This window comes from Ammospiza nelsoni, chromosome 6, assembly GCF_027579445.1.
Source record: "Ammospiza nelsoni isolate bAmmNel1 chromosome 6, bAmmNel1.pri, whole genome shotgun sequence".
Classification (NCBI taxonomy): domain Eukaryota; kingdom Metazoa; phylum Chordata; class Aves; order Passeriformes; family Passerellidae; genus Ammospiza; species Ammospiza nelsoni.
This window is the reverse complement of record NC_080638.1, coordinates 19,429,902-19,449,618: the sequence shown is the minus strand read 5'-3', so window position 1 is coordinate 19,449,618 and position 19,717 is coordinate 19,429,902. Positions and strand designations below refer to the sequence as shown.

Sequence of the window (19,717 nt, the reverse complement as noted above, 5' to 3'; positions counted from 1 at the left end):
AAAGTTGGCATCAGGTAGAGAATGTAAAGATACCTTTACATTCATTGACCTTGAGATCTTATACAAATACAAGGAAATTCTTCTTGCAAGAGAGGACATTTCTTGCAACAAAATTTTTCTTGCAACAGAGGCCAGATAGAGGAAACATTTTTTTAAATGTATCTTAGAAAACTTAATGATAATATACCGTGTTCAAATAAAGACTTCCATTTCACTGCCTGCTATTCTAGGTGTAAGATGTTTTAATAGAAACACTAAATATTTCTCCCCAATCATACCCTTGATCCTTTATGTCCAGTATCTTTGGCTTTGCCCTGCCAAGTACCTCATTTTAGGAACACTTGCTTTTTTTATCTAGGAATAAATAATGAATTACCACTTCAGCACTCCCTCCCACCTTCTGTCCTCATGCAGTTTTCCCCACTTGTCATAAAAGGAGATGCTCTGCAGGACCCCCTTTCATACCAGCATCTCTCTCCCGTGTCATCTTTTCATAAGTGTGTTGAGGTGCAAATTTCAAAAGAAAGCTGTTTTTCTTGTGGCTCACTGGTTTCTCTAGTCTCTGTTATTACAAGACAACCTGACATTCCCACATGTTGAAAAATTAGGGAAATGCAAGACCAACCCATCAGAAGCTGTTCTGCATTCATTCTGGAGCTCACAGCCCTTCTGATGCTCATTTCTTCTTTTCTTTTCTTTTTTTTTTTTTTTTTTAACAGAGAATTTGATTATTAAGAATAAATTCAACTTTGTTTCTTTTAGAATATTATTTCTAATGCAACCAACATGTTTTGCCTTTAGAGACAAAGGCAACATTCTTGTTCTTAAGCACCAATATACCATGGATGGCTCAAAATCCCATCTGGTACTTCTTACCTGGTATTTATTTTTCAGGAAAAAGCAAGGATTATTTTTATCTTTTTCAAACACCGAGGTATTTTTTCTACCCCTAAGGATGGAAAAGACATTTCTTTCCAACATAGCTGTACTCAGAGAGAAACAGGAATCATGTACCTCACAAAAAATCATCACAGTATATAAACAAAATGAAAATTGTGATAAATTATGTATATCTTTTCTAGAGAAGAAACAAGATAAAATGAAATATAATTTTCTTCCTCACATCCAATTTGGGAAGCTACCTACTAGCTAATATAAAAAGGGATGCCATTTCAGAACACAACACCTTCCATTTCTGAATATTTTTTCTGAGACACTGTGGTTCAATAGTGCCACTGAAAGTAGAAAAAACAGTGTAATAGAATTTAATTCTTGTGCTATTCTAGATACCATTGCCAGCGCGACTTTAAATTGCTTTTGAACAAACTAGAAAGTTCAAGTTAATTGAACACAAGAATTCATGTAGCAAATTATCTTACTACTAATGGTATGGAAGAAAGAAACCTGATTAGTTACCCCAGCTGGATACTCGCAATGTGAGAAGTCGAGAGATGCCAGAACTAAATCAGAAAGGTGAAGATCAATAGTTCTTTAATCAATGGTGGATTACAGTGGGATTTATTCTGCTGAAAACAGCAGGGGCAGATAAATTCCCCGCTGAGATTAATTACTGGGAAGGGTGGATGTGAACAGAGGAGTGCAGTCATCTCTGTGACAACTCTAAGTGGCAAGAAGAACACCAGTGAGAGTACAGAGCTCTTTGCCTGAGTCTCTGCTGGAGACCAATGACACCTTCATCAAATTCCCAGCACCTCTTAGTTCCTTAGAAGAAATTGCCTTGAAGCCTGTGGATTTCTACAAACCCAAATACTATAAACCAAGAGGCAGGGACACAATTTCTTGGCTTTGTTTTTAAACTGATGGTTTTTACAGCCATTGGGTTCCTAAAAAATCCATATTACGGAGACAAAAGCACCAATGAGTGTAGCTGAATAATGACAGCTTCATGCAAAAAGGTGCTGATGACATTTACAGAGCTGCTGGGGCTTTGTCTGCTGGGATCCATCATATCCATGGAATCCATGATTAGCATTAGAGCCTTTGTTGCTGAATGCTACAGTTCCCACAAACTGGCCACTAATGCATCACACTCTAGGGCTAAATACTGTAACTGAGCCACCAAGCTGGCTAAGCAGAGTAAAGAAATCACAGAGCATCTCTTATACCAGAACTGATTTAGAAACAGGTCATAAATTGAAATTACTGTGACTTTGAACTACTTAAGGAATTTACTAACATGACAAAACAAACAAAGCCAACAGCTTAGCTTGTCAGTGCTTGATTTTCTACCAGCTTGAGGGAAAGTCTTCTAATTGGTCTCCCCTCCTGACATTTTATGTTCACTTACCTTACCAGAAGACAGCAAGATACAGAGTCCAGCAGATTTTAAATTTGCTGGGTGGAATATGATGGATTTATTTGTTCTCTTACTTTGATTATTACCAGTAGCTCTTTGAAAGGGCTCCGTCTTAAACTCTGATCAGATGGCATCAACTTTCCCATTTTACTTTTTGTAGAAAACATTTCAGAAAATATTTTCAACTCTGACTCCATCCAGCTATGTTGGTCTGTTTTCAATGACTTGGAATTCAGGTTCTTACAGAGAAATTTCTGTGGGTTTTTACTCTGAACTTGATCAGATACCAACAACCATGTCTGTGGGGCAAATCAAAAAGGATTCTTTATTGGGAAAAAAAATGCAAGTTTAATACAGATACAATATAAATTACAAAAAATGTTTTAAAAATCACCTCTCCAGGATACCCAGATTAATTGGAGGTGGAGCCTCAGTGAAGCAAATAAAGTCTTTCTAAGATCATCTCTCATTTTAAAGCAGATCATAAAAATAGTCCAGGCCTTGTCCCAGTTCCCAGATGGATATTCCAGTGCCCAATTCTTCTGCAAGCTCCAAGCGCAACTGGATGGACTAAAAGACAGATAAAGCAATTATGTCTCAGTCAGAGATATCAGACACTCCATACTGCCATCTCTTCATGCCATTGCCAGACATTTAAAAACATCTACCCTTGAACCAGCTACTGAAAAACCTTGTCTGTATTTCAAATACTCTCTGGTTAGCAAGCAATCATTCAGTCAAAGACAGTTAATCGTACCAGTTAAGTCAATGACCTAATAAAAGATTGCCATCTAAATTGACAAAATGCCACAGAAATAAATCAGATTTATGAACTATGCAAAGGACTATTCTAATTTAGGCCATCATTTCACAATGTACAGAAATTCTAACTCTTCCCAGAAATATCTCAGGGGTAAAATAAAACTTTATCACTGAAGACGATCAGAACAATTTGTCAAATACCATCAAGATCTCTTGCCTACCCTTGCCTTTTCCCAGGACAGAGTCACAATTTACATTACAAAAACTCTATTTTAAAGAGATTCTTGGAGATAATAATTAAAAGTATCTCCATTTGATCTCCAGCCATTGATTTAGAAGAGTTAGTTTAGCCACTGGTTAACAAGGGAAGCAATGCCACAATTCACATTCTGCCTTTTTTTTTTTTAATTCAAACAAAAATAATTATTTTTCCATCTTTTGCTCTCAGGTTTTCCTACTTTGAACTACAGCACTGCAGTGTTTAATCTACTCACACTAGGGATGTGTTTAAAAATAATTTTCATGGGAAACAGAATAAAGTATCACAGCATCATTAACAGATCCACTGGGCCTATCGTTCATGACTGCTTTTAACTAGTCATGAACAAACTAATTTTGAGCAACCTGTCGGTGAGTATAATGTTAAAAGGGAAAAGAAGCACAATTTTCATGAGGTAATAACATTCAGTGTTTCCCAACCATCAGGACCAGCAAACAAATCTCAGACTATTTAATTACAAGAATGTTGAAAAGGGAAAGAAAACCCATTTCCATGCATTCACCAATCACCACAGGTGAGTGGGGATCTGTTAGAGAGGAAATAATGAAAGAAATTTACAGGAATGAGTTTTCTTAACCTGGTTAGTACTGACAATGGCAGGGTGAAATCCTTCCCCATGGCTGAAGAAAACAGCATAACAGCACAAGCTATCTTTTCTCTGATACACTCACAATGAAATTTTCTAACACTCTCAGACACACTGCACTAGCAAGAACATAGATGTGGTAGTTACTATCCCACATGTGATAGTACTTCCACCCATATTGGATTAATGAGGGGAAATATCCCTTTACTCATGGAGCTTAAGATATCAATCCAGAAAAACAGAAAACAGAGCTTTAGATCATTTCATACTAGTTTAACCATAAAAAAAAAAAAGTTTCTGGTCTCTGTAAATATAATGTAGTTTCACTACAGAAGCAATTCCCTTCCAGTACTAAATGCCAGCAGAGGTTTAACATGCTGGCTTTTTCAGGTTTTTTTCCAGTTTAATTTGAGAAAGTCTAAAGATAACTTCCTAGGAACTAAGGCTGTAATTAACCATTTTATCCTGTATTCTGCTCTACTGCAGACTATTGTGTAGAAGTTTTCAAAACACTGAAGTATGTTCCACATACTGAAATTCTGTTCCACAGAGCTGAAGAAAACAGGGTGATGTAGGCTGACAAAGAGAATCAGGATACTGTTACAAAGGAAGGCAAAAGTTGTCCAAGCTTCCAGCCACCATAATGAGAAGGAAAATTTCTTTTGTATCTTGTCTGAGAATCTGCTAACAACATGTCTGATAGTACGTGAGCTGTGCACTTGTACAGATCCTCTACAGCACTGGTTTGTCCTGGTGTGTCTTATCTCTAGGCATGCTCTATCTTCAGAGTTCCCAAAACCCCATTATGCATGAGAGAAAACCAACCTTCTTGCACAAGCAGCTGAGTCCTTGAATCATAACAATTTACATAACATTTACATGAGGGCAAACTTCTTTCAAAAAAGCTTAAACCAGTTCAACATTTTTTGAAATATCTCAATAATGAAAGAGTCAAGTAAACATCTCTGTCCTCTTACAGCACTCTGATCTGAGAAAGTGGCACCTACCTTCAGTGTTGGGTAGAAGACTGCGTGTTTTCCTCCCTTATTTCTGCAAAACAAGAAAAACAAATAGTCACAGTAGCTTTGATAGACAACAGGATTTTAAACTGAGGCTAGAACTCAAAACCAGGTTTGTCCCTTCCAAACTTAAGCATTCTGAGATACTGTGATACTGTGAAAAGGCTGACAGTGAAAACAGAGGATCCAAGAAGAGATCTCACAACAGAGTTGGTTTGATACCATATCACAGTAAACACTGAGATATTTTGTTGCAACTGGATGACAAAGCTGTCAGATTGTAACAGGCAGCTGCACCTGCTAAATGCGCATCTGAAAAAAGATGAAGACATTTGGTTTTCTGATGCAAACTGTGAAATATTTTCTCCAATTCCCTGAATTCCTTTATCTTTCAGGCTAAATTAACTGCCAGCAGTATAAAATATACAGACAGGGCAAGCTATACTGGGCACAAATACCAAGGTGGCATTTTAAACCCCTAGTAATAAGAAGGATGAGTTACAAGGGGTCTCACAGCACCACTTTACCACTTAGGCCAGGAGAAAAAGTGGAGTGCATGGACAGACCAAGAAGGAATTGCTCCTAAAATCTCAACACTTACATAAGTGAATACCTGCCTGCGCACTGGGACAAGCACTCTGATTTCTGCAACTATTTGTAACAGTCTCTGCCTGCTACATGAAATCATTAGCTGTGCTTTGCTTAAAGATTCATGATTTCATTTCTCAGCTCTTGCAGACGTGCAAGATTTGCAGGTGAGAGGCCTCACCAGGGAAGCATACATATTTCAGGCCTGGCTGCCATCCCTGTCCAAGATAATTGAACCTTTGCAAAACAAAGTGGTAACTGAAAAAGAGTTCCTTAAATAACTCTCCCCTGCAGCCAGCTGAACCCCTCAGCTGACTGCCAAGCACAGCACAAGTGAAGTTTAGAGTGATTTTCGGACAGAGTGGGCTTCGTGCATCAAAAATTCCTCCAGGAAGCCCCACACAAGAACCTCCAAAGTTTGGCTTCAAAGGAAAAAGAGGAAGTACTACTGACGAGCTATCCCTTTGCAACAAGATCATTTTGCCATGCAAGAAATGTGATTCAGACATGAATCCCAGAAGCATGCCATTCAAACAGAGTCCTCAGAGTTACACTTTTGAGAGCAAGTTTTCATCTAGTGCTCATTGTGTCTCCAACAGGATTGGACATTAAAGATCAGTAAAACAGAGCTTCTGATTTATTCCTTTTTAGTTAACACAAAAAACTGTAATTGTTTGGTGCAAAGTAATTTTGCAACAGGATACCAAATAATTAAAAATGAAGGCATACAGATTCCAGTCCTTTCATACAAACACATGAAAAAAACCCCAAATTTAAACACTGCTCAACAATAGATTTTTTTTTCCTGATAAATAAAAGAAGAAAATTACAGGCTGAGAAACACCTTGAAAGTTAAAATAAAAATACAAAGGTAGGTGATTTGTAGGTTTAGTTTTAATTTTTGTTTTTTGGTTGGGTTAAATATTGATAAATATTTTAGACCAGATTTTTTCAGAAATAAAGAAGTTTTGATTGTTTTTAATAAAAGCTTCTAAAATGTGTTTTACTCTTCCTGTCAGTTGTGTATCTTCACATTAATAATGCATTGAGTAATATAAAAGACACAGCTTTGCAGAAGTAGTAGGATTTGATTGTATCATTTTGAATATTTTGATATTTTTGCATAAAAATAGCAAATTATCAGAGGATCAATAAGATACTGCTGAGTTTATTTATTTGAATCTATTTTAAATGGATTCTTCTAGATCAGGAATCCTCTTGTCATTTCACAATGAACAAGGGTGGACAAAGAACATTATTGCCCTTAACGTTCTCAGTTCTTTCAAAAACTTTATCTGGAAGTCCCTTAGTTTTACTTCTATTACATTTCTCTGCAGTCCATTCCATCTAGTGGAGGTTTGTCACTTAAATAAACTAACCAGTAGGATTTGTGAAACCAGGCTCCTGTACCATAGATTTTTCTCTGAACTATTTTGGGCTGAGTTATTGGTAATCACCCGACAGCTCCCAGTACTCATCTCAGAGCCTCTGATTAACTGACACTCAATAGATAACTTTGATGGATAATTTCTAAAGATATGACCCATCAGACTTCTCTTCTAAAGATTGTTCTAGTTTATGTAATTTCATGAATACTTCTGTGATTTTCTCCTCTCACCCAAAACACTCTTTTAAGCTGCAGTTCAGTGTTGACACATAGATCACAATCAGCAGAATTTCCATTTGCTGAATTCAGTTGCATACTACAGTCATTGGCCCATGCCCAAAAATATTTGCAGAATGGTAAGTTAATAAATGTAACTCACTTTTTGTATTCAAAGTAGTGTTCAGCAATTTGTTCATCCCAGACAATTTTTGGCTTGTGTTCCTTCAAGGTTTCAATGTACCTACAAATTAAAAACATAGATAAGGAATTAAGTTTTCTAAGAAGCGGTTATGAAATTACATTGCAGAAATTTCAAAAGAGCAGTTTTACCATGTTTAGATGTTGAGCACAGTATCAAAAATATCTTTTTGTTGACAACTCGTTTCCTAAACCACTTTGAAATTTCATGTTTGCATTTTTAGGCTATTTTTTTTCTAAAGTGTTGCATATAAATATCTGAGGGGAGGATGTCAGGAGGTGGTGCCAAGCAATAGGACAAGAGGCAAGGGGCAGAAAGTGATGCACAGAAACTTCCGCCTGAGCATGAGGAAACACTTTACTATGTGGGTGACCAAGCACTAGAATGGATTGCCCAGAGAGGCTGTGGAGTCTCCTTCCCTGCAGATATTCAAAAGGTATCAGGGCACCAACCTGAGTAATATGGTCCCTGGAGCAGGGAACTCGGACTAGATGGCCTCCAGTGGCCCCTTCTTAATTCTGTGATTTGTGTGACTCTGTGAATTGATTAATGTTCATTGATAGCAAATCTGCAAGGACACATGAAGGCACTGTTGTAATATTTCTACAGTCTGAAACCCATATGCCAAAGCACAGGAACTGAAGTCGTCCCTAGGCTGTACACAACTGCATCCTCCACTATGAGGCTTATGTCATCAGGAAAGTTCTTCCAGGTAAGGGGCTTAGCTAATCTTCTAAAACTGAAACTGTCAAGGAGAGTTCACTGCTAAGTAATTCTGCATATGGATTTTCCCCATCACTGGCTTCTTGGCATTATTATCTTGCATGGACGTTTTGAACATGGAATGACCTATCTCCCCTGACACAAAGTGAGGATTGAGTACTACTTGGACCCAAAACCCTGGGGTAGAAGAGCTGGTATGCTGTAAATTTATAGCTCATAGTATCCTCTCAGGGCAGAGACAGTGTCTGCATTTCTGACAGCAAAACAGAAACAAAGCTGCTGGCTGCCACACATCAGAGGACCAGAAGATGGCAAGCTACTGCCAGTGATAGAGGCCACACAGGTGTCACATAAAAATGAGAAGTCTCATTCCCCTGTCTCTTCTGCATTTTTTAGCCTGCATCTTTGGTCATGTCTTTTTGAAAGGTCTATCAAAGCCATCTTCCACAATTGGTCTCATTCTTGCAGTAATTTCTCTGCTTATGACAGGATTTGGATGGAAACATTTCCTTCAAATCATCTTATTTATTATTAAGAAATGTCCATCAGCCACTATCCTGACTGCATCAGTGCTGAAATTCCATCTCACTATTATACATCAAGAAACAGAAAAATTTTGTATTGCTCAGTTTGAAAAAGATTTGTTCTTTCATTTGGTACTATTCAAAATGCAATTAAAATATTCAGCATTGCCAGGATCATCTTCTCTCTTTTGCTGTGGCTTTCTCATTCATATATTGGCAAAATGTTTCCTACAGCTAGCAGGTTTAGAAAATATTTTCTTTTGTATTTATATCAAATGAATCCAGCCAGGCATGGATTTATCTACATAAGCAAACACACAGGAACATGTGAGCACATGGAAACATGAAGAGCTCTTGCACTCTCCCTAACCCACACATGCCCTGGAATAATGGACCTTTTCAAATGGGGTAAGTTAGACCTTTTGGAACCTGCCCATCCCTTTTTAAGACATACAAAAATTTTTAAGTTGGCCCACTAGAAACATATGCAAAGAAACCGAGTTTTTTATACTTAAAATTTAAGGACAGATTTTAACAAACTGTCCCATTCCAGTAATGCCAGGAGACTACACTCATATAGAATATGGTACCAAGGTGTTCCAGAGCAGAAAACAAAAATTACCAGCCAAGACATCCTGGCACACAGCTTTGTTCCTGAATGTATGTCTTTAGATGGGAAATCTTAATTCTGCTAGCTAAAATTCCCAACACAATTAAAGAGTGCTCAAAATACTTATGAACAAGCTTTAAAAATAGAAGTGCAAGTGGAACCAATTATTATACCCTTTTCTATTAAAGGTATATTATTATTATTTTAAACCTGTTAAGGCATATACCACATTTAATGAGCACTCATCTTGACCACGCACAGAGAATTTATTTCCCTTGCTTCTGTCTCTAGGCATTTATCCCCACAGTATGTAACAGCAAAACTGAAAAAGTTCATCTTGAAATCACATCTACAGTGATGAGACTAGCTACAAGCTTGAGTTGGGGAAAAAAGAAGTATTGTCATTGCTATCCACTAATCTTAGGGAGCCTACTTGAAACATATGAACTTGGTTTTTATGTTTCTCAGTTAAGGACAACAAAAATTCCAAGCACAATGTTTAAACAATAAGCTCTCATTTACTTCAGTTGCAACTGCATGCTCAATGCCTACGAAAACCAAGCTTTATCTTTTTCAATGAGACACAAAGTTGCTGTGAAGAGTTGGGAAGAGGTGCATCAGCAAACCACACCTATTTCCCATGGGCTTTCTATTGCCCTAACTTGGGAATAACCCATTCCCTTCTTGTAGTAATTTCCCTTTTACTTGATTCCTTTTTTTTCAGTAAAAGAAAGAAAGTAAGAACTCCGAGAGATGCCATATTATCCTATTATCTCAGTAGTATCCTATCACGTGCACCATAAGTGGAAAGGTTCCTGTGTAAAACTGCATCAGCACAACCACAACACACTTGCTTGACTCAAACTAATACATACCAGGCACTCTTAATATATTATCTCCTAGCTGGGGCAGTACTTGACTCAACAAATATTTGACATGCACTGGTTAAAATAAATAAATAAATAAATAAATAAATAAATAAATAAATAAACAGAAAAGCAAAATTTGCCATTGCACCGAACAAGACAAGGGATGTCAATGTGTCTGGGATAGCAGAATTCTAGATAAATTTTCAGGTTCTCAAAGAGGAAAAGAAAGGGGCAAGAAGCTCACCACAGCCAGCTTTCCTTTTTTTCACCCCTCATTTCACTCTGTACCTTTCAACTCATATTTACTGCTATTTTTTCATTCTCTCTTTCTAATTTATCCCTCTTACTACTGCCTCTGTGCCAGTTCACTCCTGCTTTTATACAGCTATCCAGACTAATTCCTCATCCATCACCTCCTAACTTACTACCGTTCTTCTTTTACCAAGCTGCCTCAGCAGTTAAGAGAATGAAAAACACTGAAAACTCAGCTTCACAGCCTTGCACTACATATTTCCTGGCAAGTTTGTGACCATTTGCAGAGCAAGTCATGCTGTTTCTGTGGTGCCAGCCTGAAACAAGGTCAGCACAGATGAAGTATCTGGATTATTGATGCCAGCCTCTACTGAAGCACCAGGGCAACATATAGAAATGACAGATCTGCATGGATCATCAGCAATAGTAACAAAAGGCCAGTGTCACCTGCATGTCCACCTTGCAAATACATGCTCTGACACAGACAAGTGCCATTCTGGCTCACTTAAATTGCCATGCCTTTGTCAAGATGGGCACTACCTGGTATTCGGAGAAGAACAATTATTTGTGTGACAGATACTCCTGGTTACAAACACTCTGGGTTAAAGCAAACACTTCCTTCTGCAAATTAAAGGAGAAGCCAAAACATTGGAGTTGCTGTAAAGCCAGTCCTGACAAAGATGTGTACCTATGAACAACCCTAATGTGGCTACACCTACACACTATTGCACTTTACTGTTTATTCAATGAATAAATAAAGGAACCAGATGAAAGTTTCTCAGGATTTATGGCTGGTGTTCCTTTTCTTAGATGCTTTTCTTCCAAAACATGAAAAATGGCATGGCCCTGGAATATGTTAAGGTAAAACCCACAATCTTTAGTCCCCCTGAAGAAGCTATTTATCTTCATGGATGATGCTTTTTTCACTGAGAATATAAAGAAACCAGTCTCTAGTATATCTTTTGCAACAAAAATTTACATTCTAGGAAGAGATAGTTTTGTATTTAATTCTTAGACTAGGATTTATTTATGAAGTTAAACTTTTTAATCTTTGGGTGTTTTGCTTTCCTAGTCCTGAATCACTCTGCAACCAAAAAACTGTAGTGAAAAGGAAACCACTACTGAGCATACATTGCATTTTAATGCTCTTTTCTAACATTTTATATTTTCTCCCCAGTTCTCACATGAACAAAACTCTCATTAGAAGCAATAGGTCTCTAATCAGAATGAAGGATCATTTTCTCCTGCTACAGAAAATTGAGTTTACAGTCTTCAACTGTACCATATTTGAGAGATTCAGTCAAAGAACAAAAATACTACTCAGCTTTAAAATCTATACCACACATTTTCTTTTCAGTTTTCTTCAGTTACAATAGGCTTAGTTATTAAAATGTGAACCTACCAGGAATTGTATCTCCATAAATATCAACAGTGCCTATGCATGGCAAGTTTTAGACACAGCTGGACAGGGCCCATCTTCCCTCTTTATAGGGAGCTGTATCTTTTAATAAAAGCAAGAGAAGTCACACAAAAGGCTGTATTTTAGAGCTCAAGAGTTCCAATTTCTGATGCAAAACAAATAGACAGAATAGCTCCAAAACCAGTTTTTACAGGCACACTCCTAAGAACATTCTTCATAAGTATCTTCCAAAAAAGCACCAGCCCATTTCTCCACTGCTCTGTGTACATCAGGACACTCTGTGAATGGGAAGATACCCATCTTTAAAACAAGAGTTTTTACAGGAGTTGTATATATAACCCATAAGTCAAACCCCTTTTTATTTCATGTTTAATTTTAGCTACCTTGACACTTACCATTTAAGGTTTTTCTTAATTACTTCCTTTTAGTTGAGACAAAATATCAAGAAACAATACAATCTGGAGACATTTTTAAAAAAAAAAGTTTTAAAAGTGGGAATTTTTTGGCCTTCTCTGCTTCTTAGAAGACAATTTCTAAAAATCAAATGCCAAAATTCTGAATATCCTATAAGCTATTGAATTATTTAGTCATGAAACTAACAGTTTTGATAATAGGTGTCTTCCATGATAATAAATAGAAACACAAAAAGAAAAAATTTGAAAAAAAAAGATTTTATACAGATTTTGAGTTTTCAATCACTCAGTCCCTAAAACTGCAGCTTGCAAAAGGCAGAGATGCCCTACAATTTAACCATCTTTATATATTAGCCTTTAAAATACTTTTGAAAGCATTCATAAATTTATTAAATACCTAGCAGAGTCATTAACAACATAATGTTATTTATGTGTGTGTGTGTTTATCTATACAGCATTACACAGTGCAGAAAAAAAGATCAACAACAGACTGAATGATTAAGCTTTCACCACACTGGTTCCATCAGGATCACTTAAGAACCTTTTTACTCATCTCCTCTCTCCACTCAATAACACCATATTTACAATTTTTATGCTTCCAACTTTAAAACGTGGTAATGTTGCATAGCACTGTATCCCTTGCTTGCACATTAAAGAATTCAGATTTTAACATATATCCCACAAGTTCTTTCAAAAGCAAATAGGTCATCCAGGAAAAAGACAGTTACTATGTATGTTCTAGAGAATCAGAAGTATGAACTAACATGGAAATAATTTTTATTCTGAAGATTTATGCATCTGAGTGGAGAGCACACTATAAGCCTGTCTATAGGGTATATTAATCAAAAATAATTGTTAAGTCTTTAGATTATTTAATGTAAAAGAACTAATAAAGGCAGTTTGAAGAGAGACATCAATCAGTTAGCTGTTAAAATATCCAAATAGCAGCCTAGAAATGCAAAATCTATAAGCAAGTACCATCTTTCTCTAGTAATCTCTCTGTTGCTGCCTGAACCTTGCTCTGTCAGTTTTAAAAGTAATAAAGAATATCTTGTTCAGCATTTCCAAAGTAATTTGGAAACAAGAATACTTTGCTAGACACAACTGCAGAGAGACAGAAAATTGTTCCTAATTTACAGATTTCAGCAGACACAGTAGACAATATCAAGCTTTTCAGAAGCATCCCTGTCTCAAGAAAAAATGAGCATCAAAATCTTCTTGTGCATTACTGTGGCTACAGAAGAAAACATAAAAAATACATATTTCTATGTATAGAACTTTACATGTTGGTGGTGGCCCTTATTGTCAGCTTCACAGAGGTTTTATAGGGAGACTCACCGGAGAATTTACACAGTGGTACACTGGCAAGTTATCCACAGGAATGTCAAGTACAGCTGAAAGCAATACAGTGCATGCTGCAATTCTCAATATACCCAAAAAGGCAGTTCTTTGCCAAAAAAAGACCCCACAAAGTTACAGTAGGATGTAGGGAGATAGAATATAAGAAAATAAAGATAGTGTAGAAAGTAATCTTATCCCTAAGTAGCTGCAGCTGGGCCAATTGTCAAAGGTTAGGAGCAGGCCTGACTTTAACAGGGCACAGCTGTAACCAGTGAGAAGAAGAGTGCTATAAAGAGTGGGGTGGCTGCTTGAGAGGGGAACTGGAGTCAGTGGCTGCTTTGTGAAGAAGGAAGAGTCAGTGCTCTGAGGAGCTGGCTATGAGAAACACCAAGAAGGCATGGAACTTTTGTGATAAGGAGACAACAGTATGGAACCCCTGCAATAAGATGACAACTGTTAGATATTGATCTATCAATAGAATTAATCACACACAAGGCAGAAAGGCGTGAGCATTTATCTATATATTTAAGATTTTTACTCAAACTGATGGATTTGGGAGGAACATACGAAAATCTCCGTAAAGAAAACAAGACCTTGATTTTTAAGTCAAAAATGATTTCTTAGACAATGAGGATAATAATTAGATTGAGGGAGAAGGTCTGCTTATCTGTTTGTGTGCCTCCAGTAACACATTGCTGTTCAGCAGCATTACTGTTTCTAAAGGAAAATTGAAAATATGTATTGTTGAGAAGCCAATGTGATTCTTTCCTCAGTTGGGGTCAAACCACTGCACTGACATTACAGAAGCTTAATGCCCATTCTTCACAGAAGAAACACAGGTCCTAACAGATTCCTATAAGGCAATGTATCATCAAGAAACAGTGAAAGTATTAGTGCTTCCTAGACCATACATAAAAACTTACATTCTGCTCCAGCTCACCCAATAATCTGCCTTAGTTTCTGTCTTAGAGTCTCAGACAAGACAGAGTGTTTCTGCTTAAAAATACTTCTCAACATGATGAAAACTAATGTTTGTTTATCCCTACAGGCTTGTTTCAAGAACCAGCAGGTTCACCCTAAAAATAAAATCTCTGAAGACAAAACTCCTAGTTTAAGGGCCCATTTCCTGAAATGTTTAAGTAACACTCAATTGAGGTTGAAGCATTTTCAGATCCATCACTCCAAATAAAATACTGTGCTCTATTCTTCTAAGAACTGACATAATAAGCACTGCATTTGAAAAAGTGGGGCTATTTATCTTTGGATGTGAGGCTGAACAAAGTTCAGATCCGCCAATATATCTGCTGCTCAGCTTCAGCTGTAAATAACAAAAACTAAAAAACTATGCTACTTCTGTTGTGTGTCAGATTGGGTTTGTTGGGATTTCTTTTACTCACATCACAAAAACTTTACAGACTTTCTTCTTGCTCAAAGTAAACAAATTAGCTCTATTTACGTAGTGGTACACAGATTAGCAATGAAAACTGTTTTACTGGATTTGGAGCCTGGTCAGATTCAGTTAATCTTAATTCAGTGTATAGGATATGAAGTTTGATCCACTCCAGTATAAAAATAAATTTTGAGTGCAAACTTATCTACTTTGATATTCTTAATTCTTCTATACCTCCTTCATTTAAAAAGGTACATATTAAAAAATCACATTTCTTTTCCATCCACTTCTAAAAGGTCAGATGATCTTAATGCAATTAAATACCACTTTTAGCTTTCCCAGTTGCTTCTTGTATTTCTCTTCAACCACTCCTGAATTTAAATCATCCCAACACAACACAAGGTCAATAGCAATGTCATTCAGCAGGTTTAGGAAACACAAAAGCCAGCAGGAACATCTTTTCCTCACCCTGTGTCAGGAAGGGAGAAGTGCAGTTCTTCCTCCAAGCCTCCACCTCAGTCAGGCAGGTGCTCATGCCCTGTTTCCAGAGGGTTGCTGAGATGCCCTGTTTGAGTCCCAAGCAGGGGCAAGAACTGCTTGGTAGCAAAGGAGAAATGAAGGGAACGTGCATTGGGAAACATGCATTGGGTGCAAGCAGCAGAAGGCACCAAGGGTGAGACAAGGACATGAGCGAAGAGGAAGATCTGCTCCCAGATGACTTATGGCAGGCAGAGCACAAAATCTGCAGGCTGCAGGAAGGACTCTGAGGATGTAAAACTGACCAAGACCAGCAACTGCCCTAGGAATGAAATGCTGCCTCTGTTGTCTCTCCCAAAATAGGAGGTCACACAGAAGAACTGTCTGCAAGGAACCAGAGCTTCAGACAATGAAATAAACAAACTACAGTAGAAGACTGTACCCTGAAAAAGCTAACCACTATTTGGATTCCCTTTGCTTCTGAGAACAAGACACAGAAAAGTATCTGCACTTCCAAGTAGCCTCAGAAGAATGTTCAGGTTCCTTAGCTGACAATCACATCATGCCTACAATTTCCACTACTATAATGAATGAGTGGTTTGTCTGCTTAAAGCAACTCCATCAAAGGGATTGGCAAAAGGAGGAGCTAAACACCAAACACTTTCTATAAAATAAAAGAAACACAGCTCAGGAATAGTTTTTTTTGGCATGTAGTAGTTATAGAAGCACAGTAATAAATTTAAGTTATCAAGCTTAATACAGCAGATAGTTTCATATGAAAGACATCATAAATTCCATCCTTGGCAGGGAGGATTGTAACTAGAGAAGTTAAGTATCCTAAAGGAAAATCTACGGCAGAGCAGTAAATTTTCCAAACCTCCAGTGTCCCATAAAGATATGAACTATATACTCTTTTCCATCTTTTGGGACCAGATGAAGTGAAGAACAAAGAACACTGTTGCTGACTTTTGAGTTAATTTTTCATACTTGGCAGAGGGCTCTTTCTCCTCTCAATTGACCGTGTACATCAACAGAACTAATGTAAGACTTTCAGACTTTGTTTTTTGAAAAGACAGAATGATGACAAATTCATGCAAATGAGTATTAATCTCTCATAAAAAATGCAAATCTCAGAAGGTTAATACATTTTTAACATGCCTTAAAATAATCTAGATATCATATAATTCCTCAATTTTTGGCATGACTTGAATTGAAGACAGGCTATGAAATCATAAACTATCTTTTAACCAATGAGAGTGGAAGTTTATGCCCTTTTAAATAACTCTCTTTATCAAGGCAGCTAAGTAAATATTTGAGAACATGAATTTTAAATCACTTGATATTTAGTTATACTAATGCATATTCATGTGACAGTGTTCAGTTTCAAAGAAGAGCCTGGGCACTTTTCATCATGAAAAAATGGCAGAACATCTTCTTTATCTTTGCCATAACTCCAAAACCTATTTGTATATTCTTATCTATTTAGTTTCTGCTGAAGACATATCTTCCTTCTGAAAAAATCTGCTAATATTAAGACTAAATTAAAAAGCAAAAAGAAATATGCACAAACTTATTTAAAATTATTTCCAAAAGAGCTATTACTTAAATCAAACAGTAACACTTGCATTGCAAATCAGAGGACAAAATGATGGCTGCCACATTTTTTCCCCCTTTAAATTTCAAAATGCAATGCTATTTGCCTCTAACAGGCGTGTAAGTATTTTTTTAAAATCTTAAATTAAACAGCACTTATAGCATTAACCTCTCAAAAGATCTCTGGTTGGCTCAAGAAATTGCTGGTTTAAAGGAAGAATGAAAAGGGCATTATACTCAGCATATGTGGGATCTGTGTACATCTAAATTTTGTTAACATCTGGGGAAGTTAGAAAAGAAATTCTTTTGCTGTGCTTGTATGACAGAAGTTTGCTTTTTGCAATTATTTGAACAAATTCAGATGGTAAGTGTTGACAAATTATCCTAGTACACTGCTAAAGTTAAAACAGTCAGGCATTTCTGTCTCCAAAGTTGTTCCATATGCAAACATATTAAATTGCAATAACACTTTCAAAACACTATTACTTTGCACTACCTACACAAGTCATCCAACACATGGAGCAATCACCAGCACAGCTGGGCAATCAATAAAAGAAGAATGTCCTTTAAACACTTACTAACTGTTAAGTTAAGCAAGTTAAATATCAAGACTATGATATGCATGTTAGAAAGGCAAATCCAGAGAGTCGAAAGCGAGATTAAAGAGTGAAAAATACTCCAAAGGATCAATTTCTAAAAGCATAGTGGCTGAGAGATGGATACAATGTAGAATGAAGACATGTCTTTTTTCTTTTTTTTTTTTTAAAGCACAATTCAGAAACAACTGTTGGGGAAAGAAGCTTTCATTTTCCTTTTTTCTTCTGATTTCATCAGCAAACATTGCTTCTTTCAGAGGCCCAGAAAAAGCATTTGATTGCTTTAATTAAAAAAAAATTGTTACTGGTGAATCATGTCTGACAAGATTCTGAAAGGTTCATACCCACAAACAACTCAACTTTTCTACCTTAAGGCAGGCCTGAGGGGAGAAGTAAAGCTCTACTTTTCATTGCAAAGAGCTATTTCCAAACCATATGGCAGATGTGCCACCTGGGAATAACTCCCTGTGCCCTACATACCTAATTAACACAAGCTCTTGCTACAGTGGTATGCACAGAGAAGAGGAATGAATGACCTTGTTAGGTGAAGACACATAAAAAGAGGATGAGAGCAAGGCTTGGAGATGAAGAAAAACAGATGGGACTGTCAGCTGTAGAGCCCTACAATGCACGAGCACGGATAACATGGGGAATATTGCTTGGATTAGACGAAACAGTTCCAACTGCAGTCACAGGAAGACTTACTGACCTACATTTGGGATTGGTAAGGCTTTTGCTGCATGATATTTTAGTTGTACTTACTTTTACATGAAGTGGAGGACTGTAATCTGCTCCTCTCTTGCTCTGCATTGCAGCTACTCCTGTAAGTGCCAGTACTGCTTTATACACTTTGTAGTCTACACACAGCTACTGCACCACTTCAGAAGCTCTTTAATTTCAATCCCCCACCCCCAGGATGGTACAGTTTTCTCTTTAAGAACCATTACTGCCAGAAAATGGATTCTGTACTTAGCATCAAAAATACTTGGTGATCAATTCCAGAAGTCTTGAAGATAAATAAAAATATCTCCTCACACCATGAAAAAAAGTGCAGGTTCTTGTCTTAACAATAGGCTCCAATGCCATATCTGAGATTGATTGAACTTGTTTGGCAGAGTGATTTAGGCACTTGCTGATTTAAAATCCCAAATATTATGTTGTTAGAAATAGTTTTTCTCCCACAAAGCTCTATATTTGTGGATTATGATGGCTGCTGTCTTTGATCAAATGCTCAGAAAGTTTTCAAGCATAAGACCAAACTTGGAGGAAAAGAACCTGCTGCAACACACGACTGACAGCCAGAACACAGAGAAATGCCCTGAGAAATCCAAAATGCATTTTATTGGGCCATTTGTCTATGTGGACAAGGCTATCACATACATCACACGTTACAGACTTCCTAAGAGGATGAGAACAAAAGAAAAAAAATCATTGAGGACAAGAGGTAATTTTTATCCATTAATATTTCCAAGTAAGAAACAGCAATTCAAGTATGCTAGATACTTTTTTTGGATCCTGGGGAATGAAGAGATAGATTACTAGATCTATTAATTTACATTCACAAAACATATTCCAGTTACAAGTAGTTTCTGACCTTTTCTGGCCCCACAGCCATTGCAAGAACCTCTTTAATTACTTGTCTTTTTTGCAATATAATACAATTAAGCAGCACTAATTATTTGACACAAGATATTTTAAGTATGGAAGAGGCTAACCAGTTGCTATAACAACATAATTGAATGAACTTGACTGGCAGGTACTACATATTCTTCTCCTATGGCAGAAGAGTTTTGTTCTGCACCTTCACTTTCAAATGTATAATCTTTGCTCTAATTTATACCTACAATAAAATAAGAAGATATTGAAGAGAAGAGTGCTGAAAGAATTCACAAAACCATCATTGTTACAGCATTTCACACCACGTGATAATGCATAAATATTAAGCAATTATGACAGAGGTGGGAAGACCATGGATTAAAATAAAAAACCTATGTAGAAAAAAGGTCTTCTTCTGAAGACAGAAGTCTGGGATAATATTATAAATTAGACAGAAACAATACCAATCCAAAACCAGTCAATAATGATAGGGATTTTTATGATAAAACAGTGACTTATCCCTACATGGGCAACTAAAGATGCCATGATGTATAAT

The 19,717-nt window shown here is 36.8% G+C and overlaps 1 protein-coding gene across 2 annotated transcripts in view; it reads right to left on the bottom strand.

Annotated features, from left to right (window-relative positions):
• Positions 1–2,617: 2,617 nt before the first annotated feature.
• CHID1 (chitinase domain containing 1) overlaps positions 2,618–19,717 on the bottom strand; it is a 95,835-nt gene continuing 78,735 nt past the window's right edge. For both annotated transcript variants that reach the window (XM_059474594.1, XM_059474593.1), the window contains exons 11-13: positions 7,319–7,399; positions 4,953–4,995; positions 2,618–2,887 (exon numbers count right to left, since the gene is read on the bottom strand). In XM_059474594.1, the coding sequence (XP_059330577.1) occupies positions 2,789–2,887; positions 4,953–4,995; positions 7,319–7,399 (223 nt within the window). In that variant the 3' untranslated portion in view covers positions 2,618–2,788. The remainder of the gene's footprint in view (positions 2,888–4,952; positions 4,996–7,318; positions 7,400–19,717) is intronic.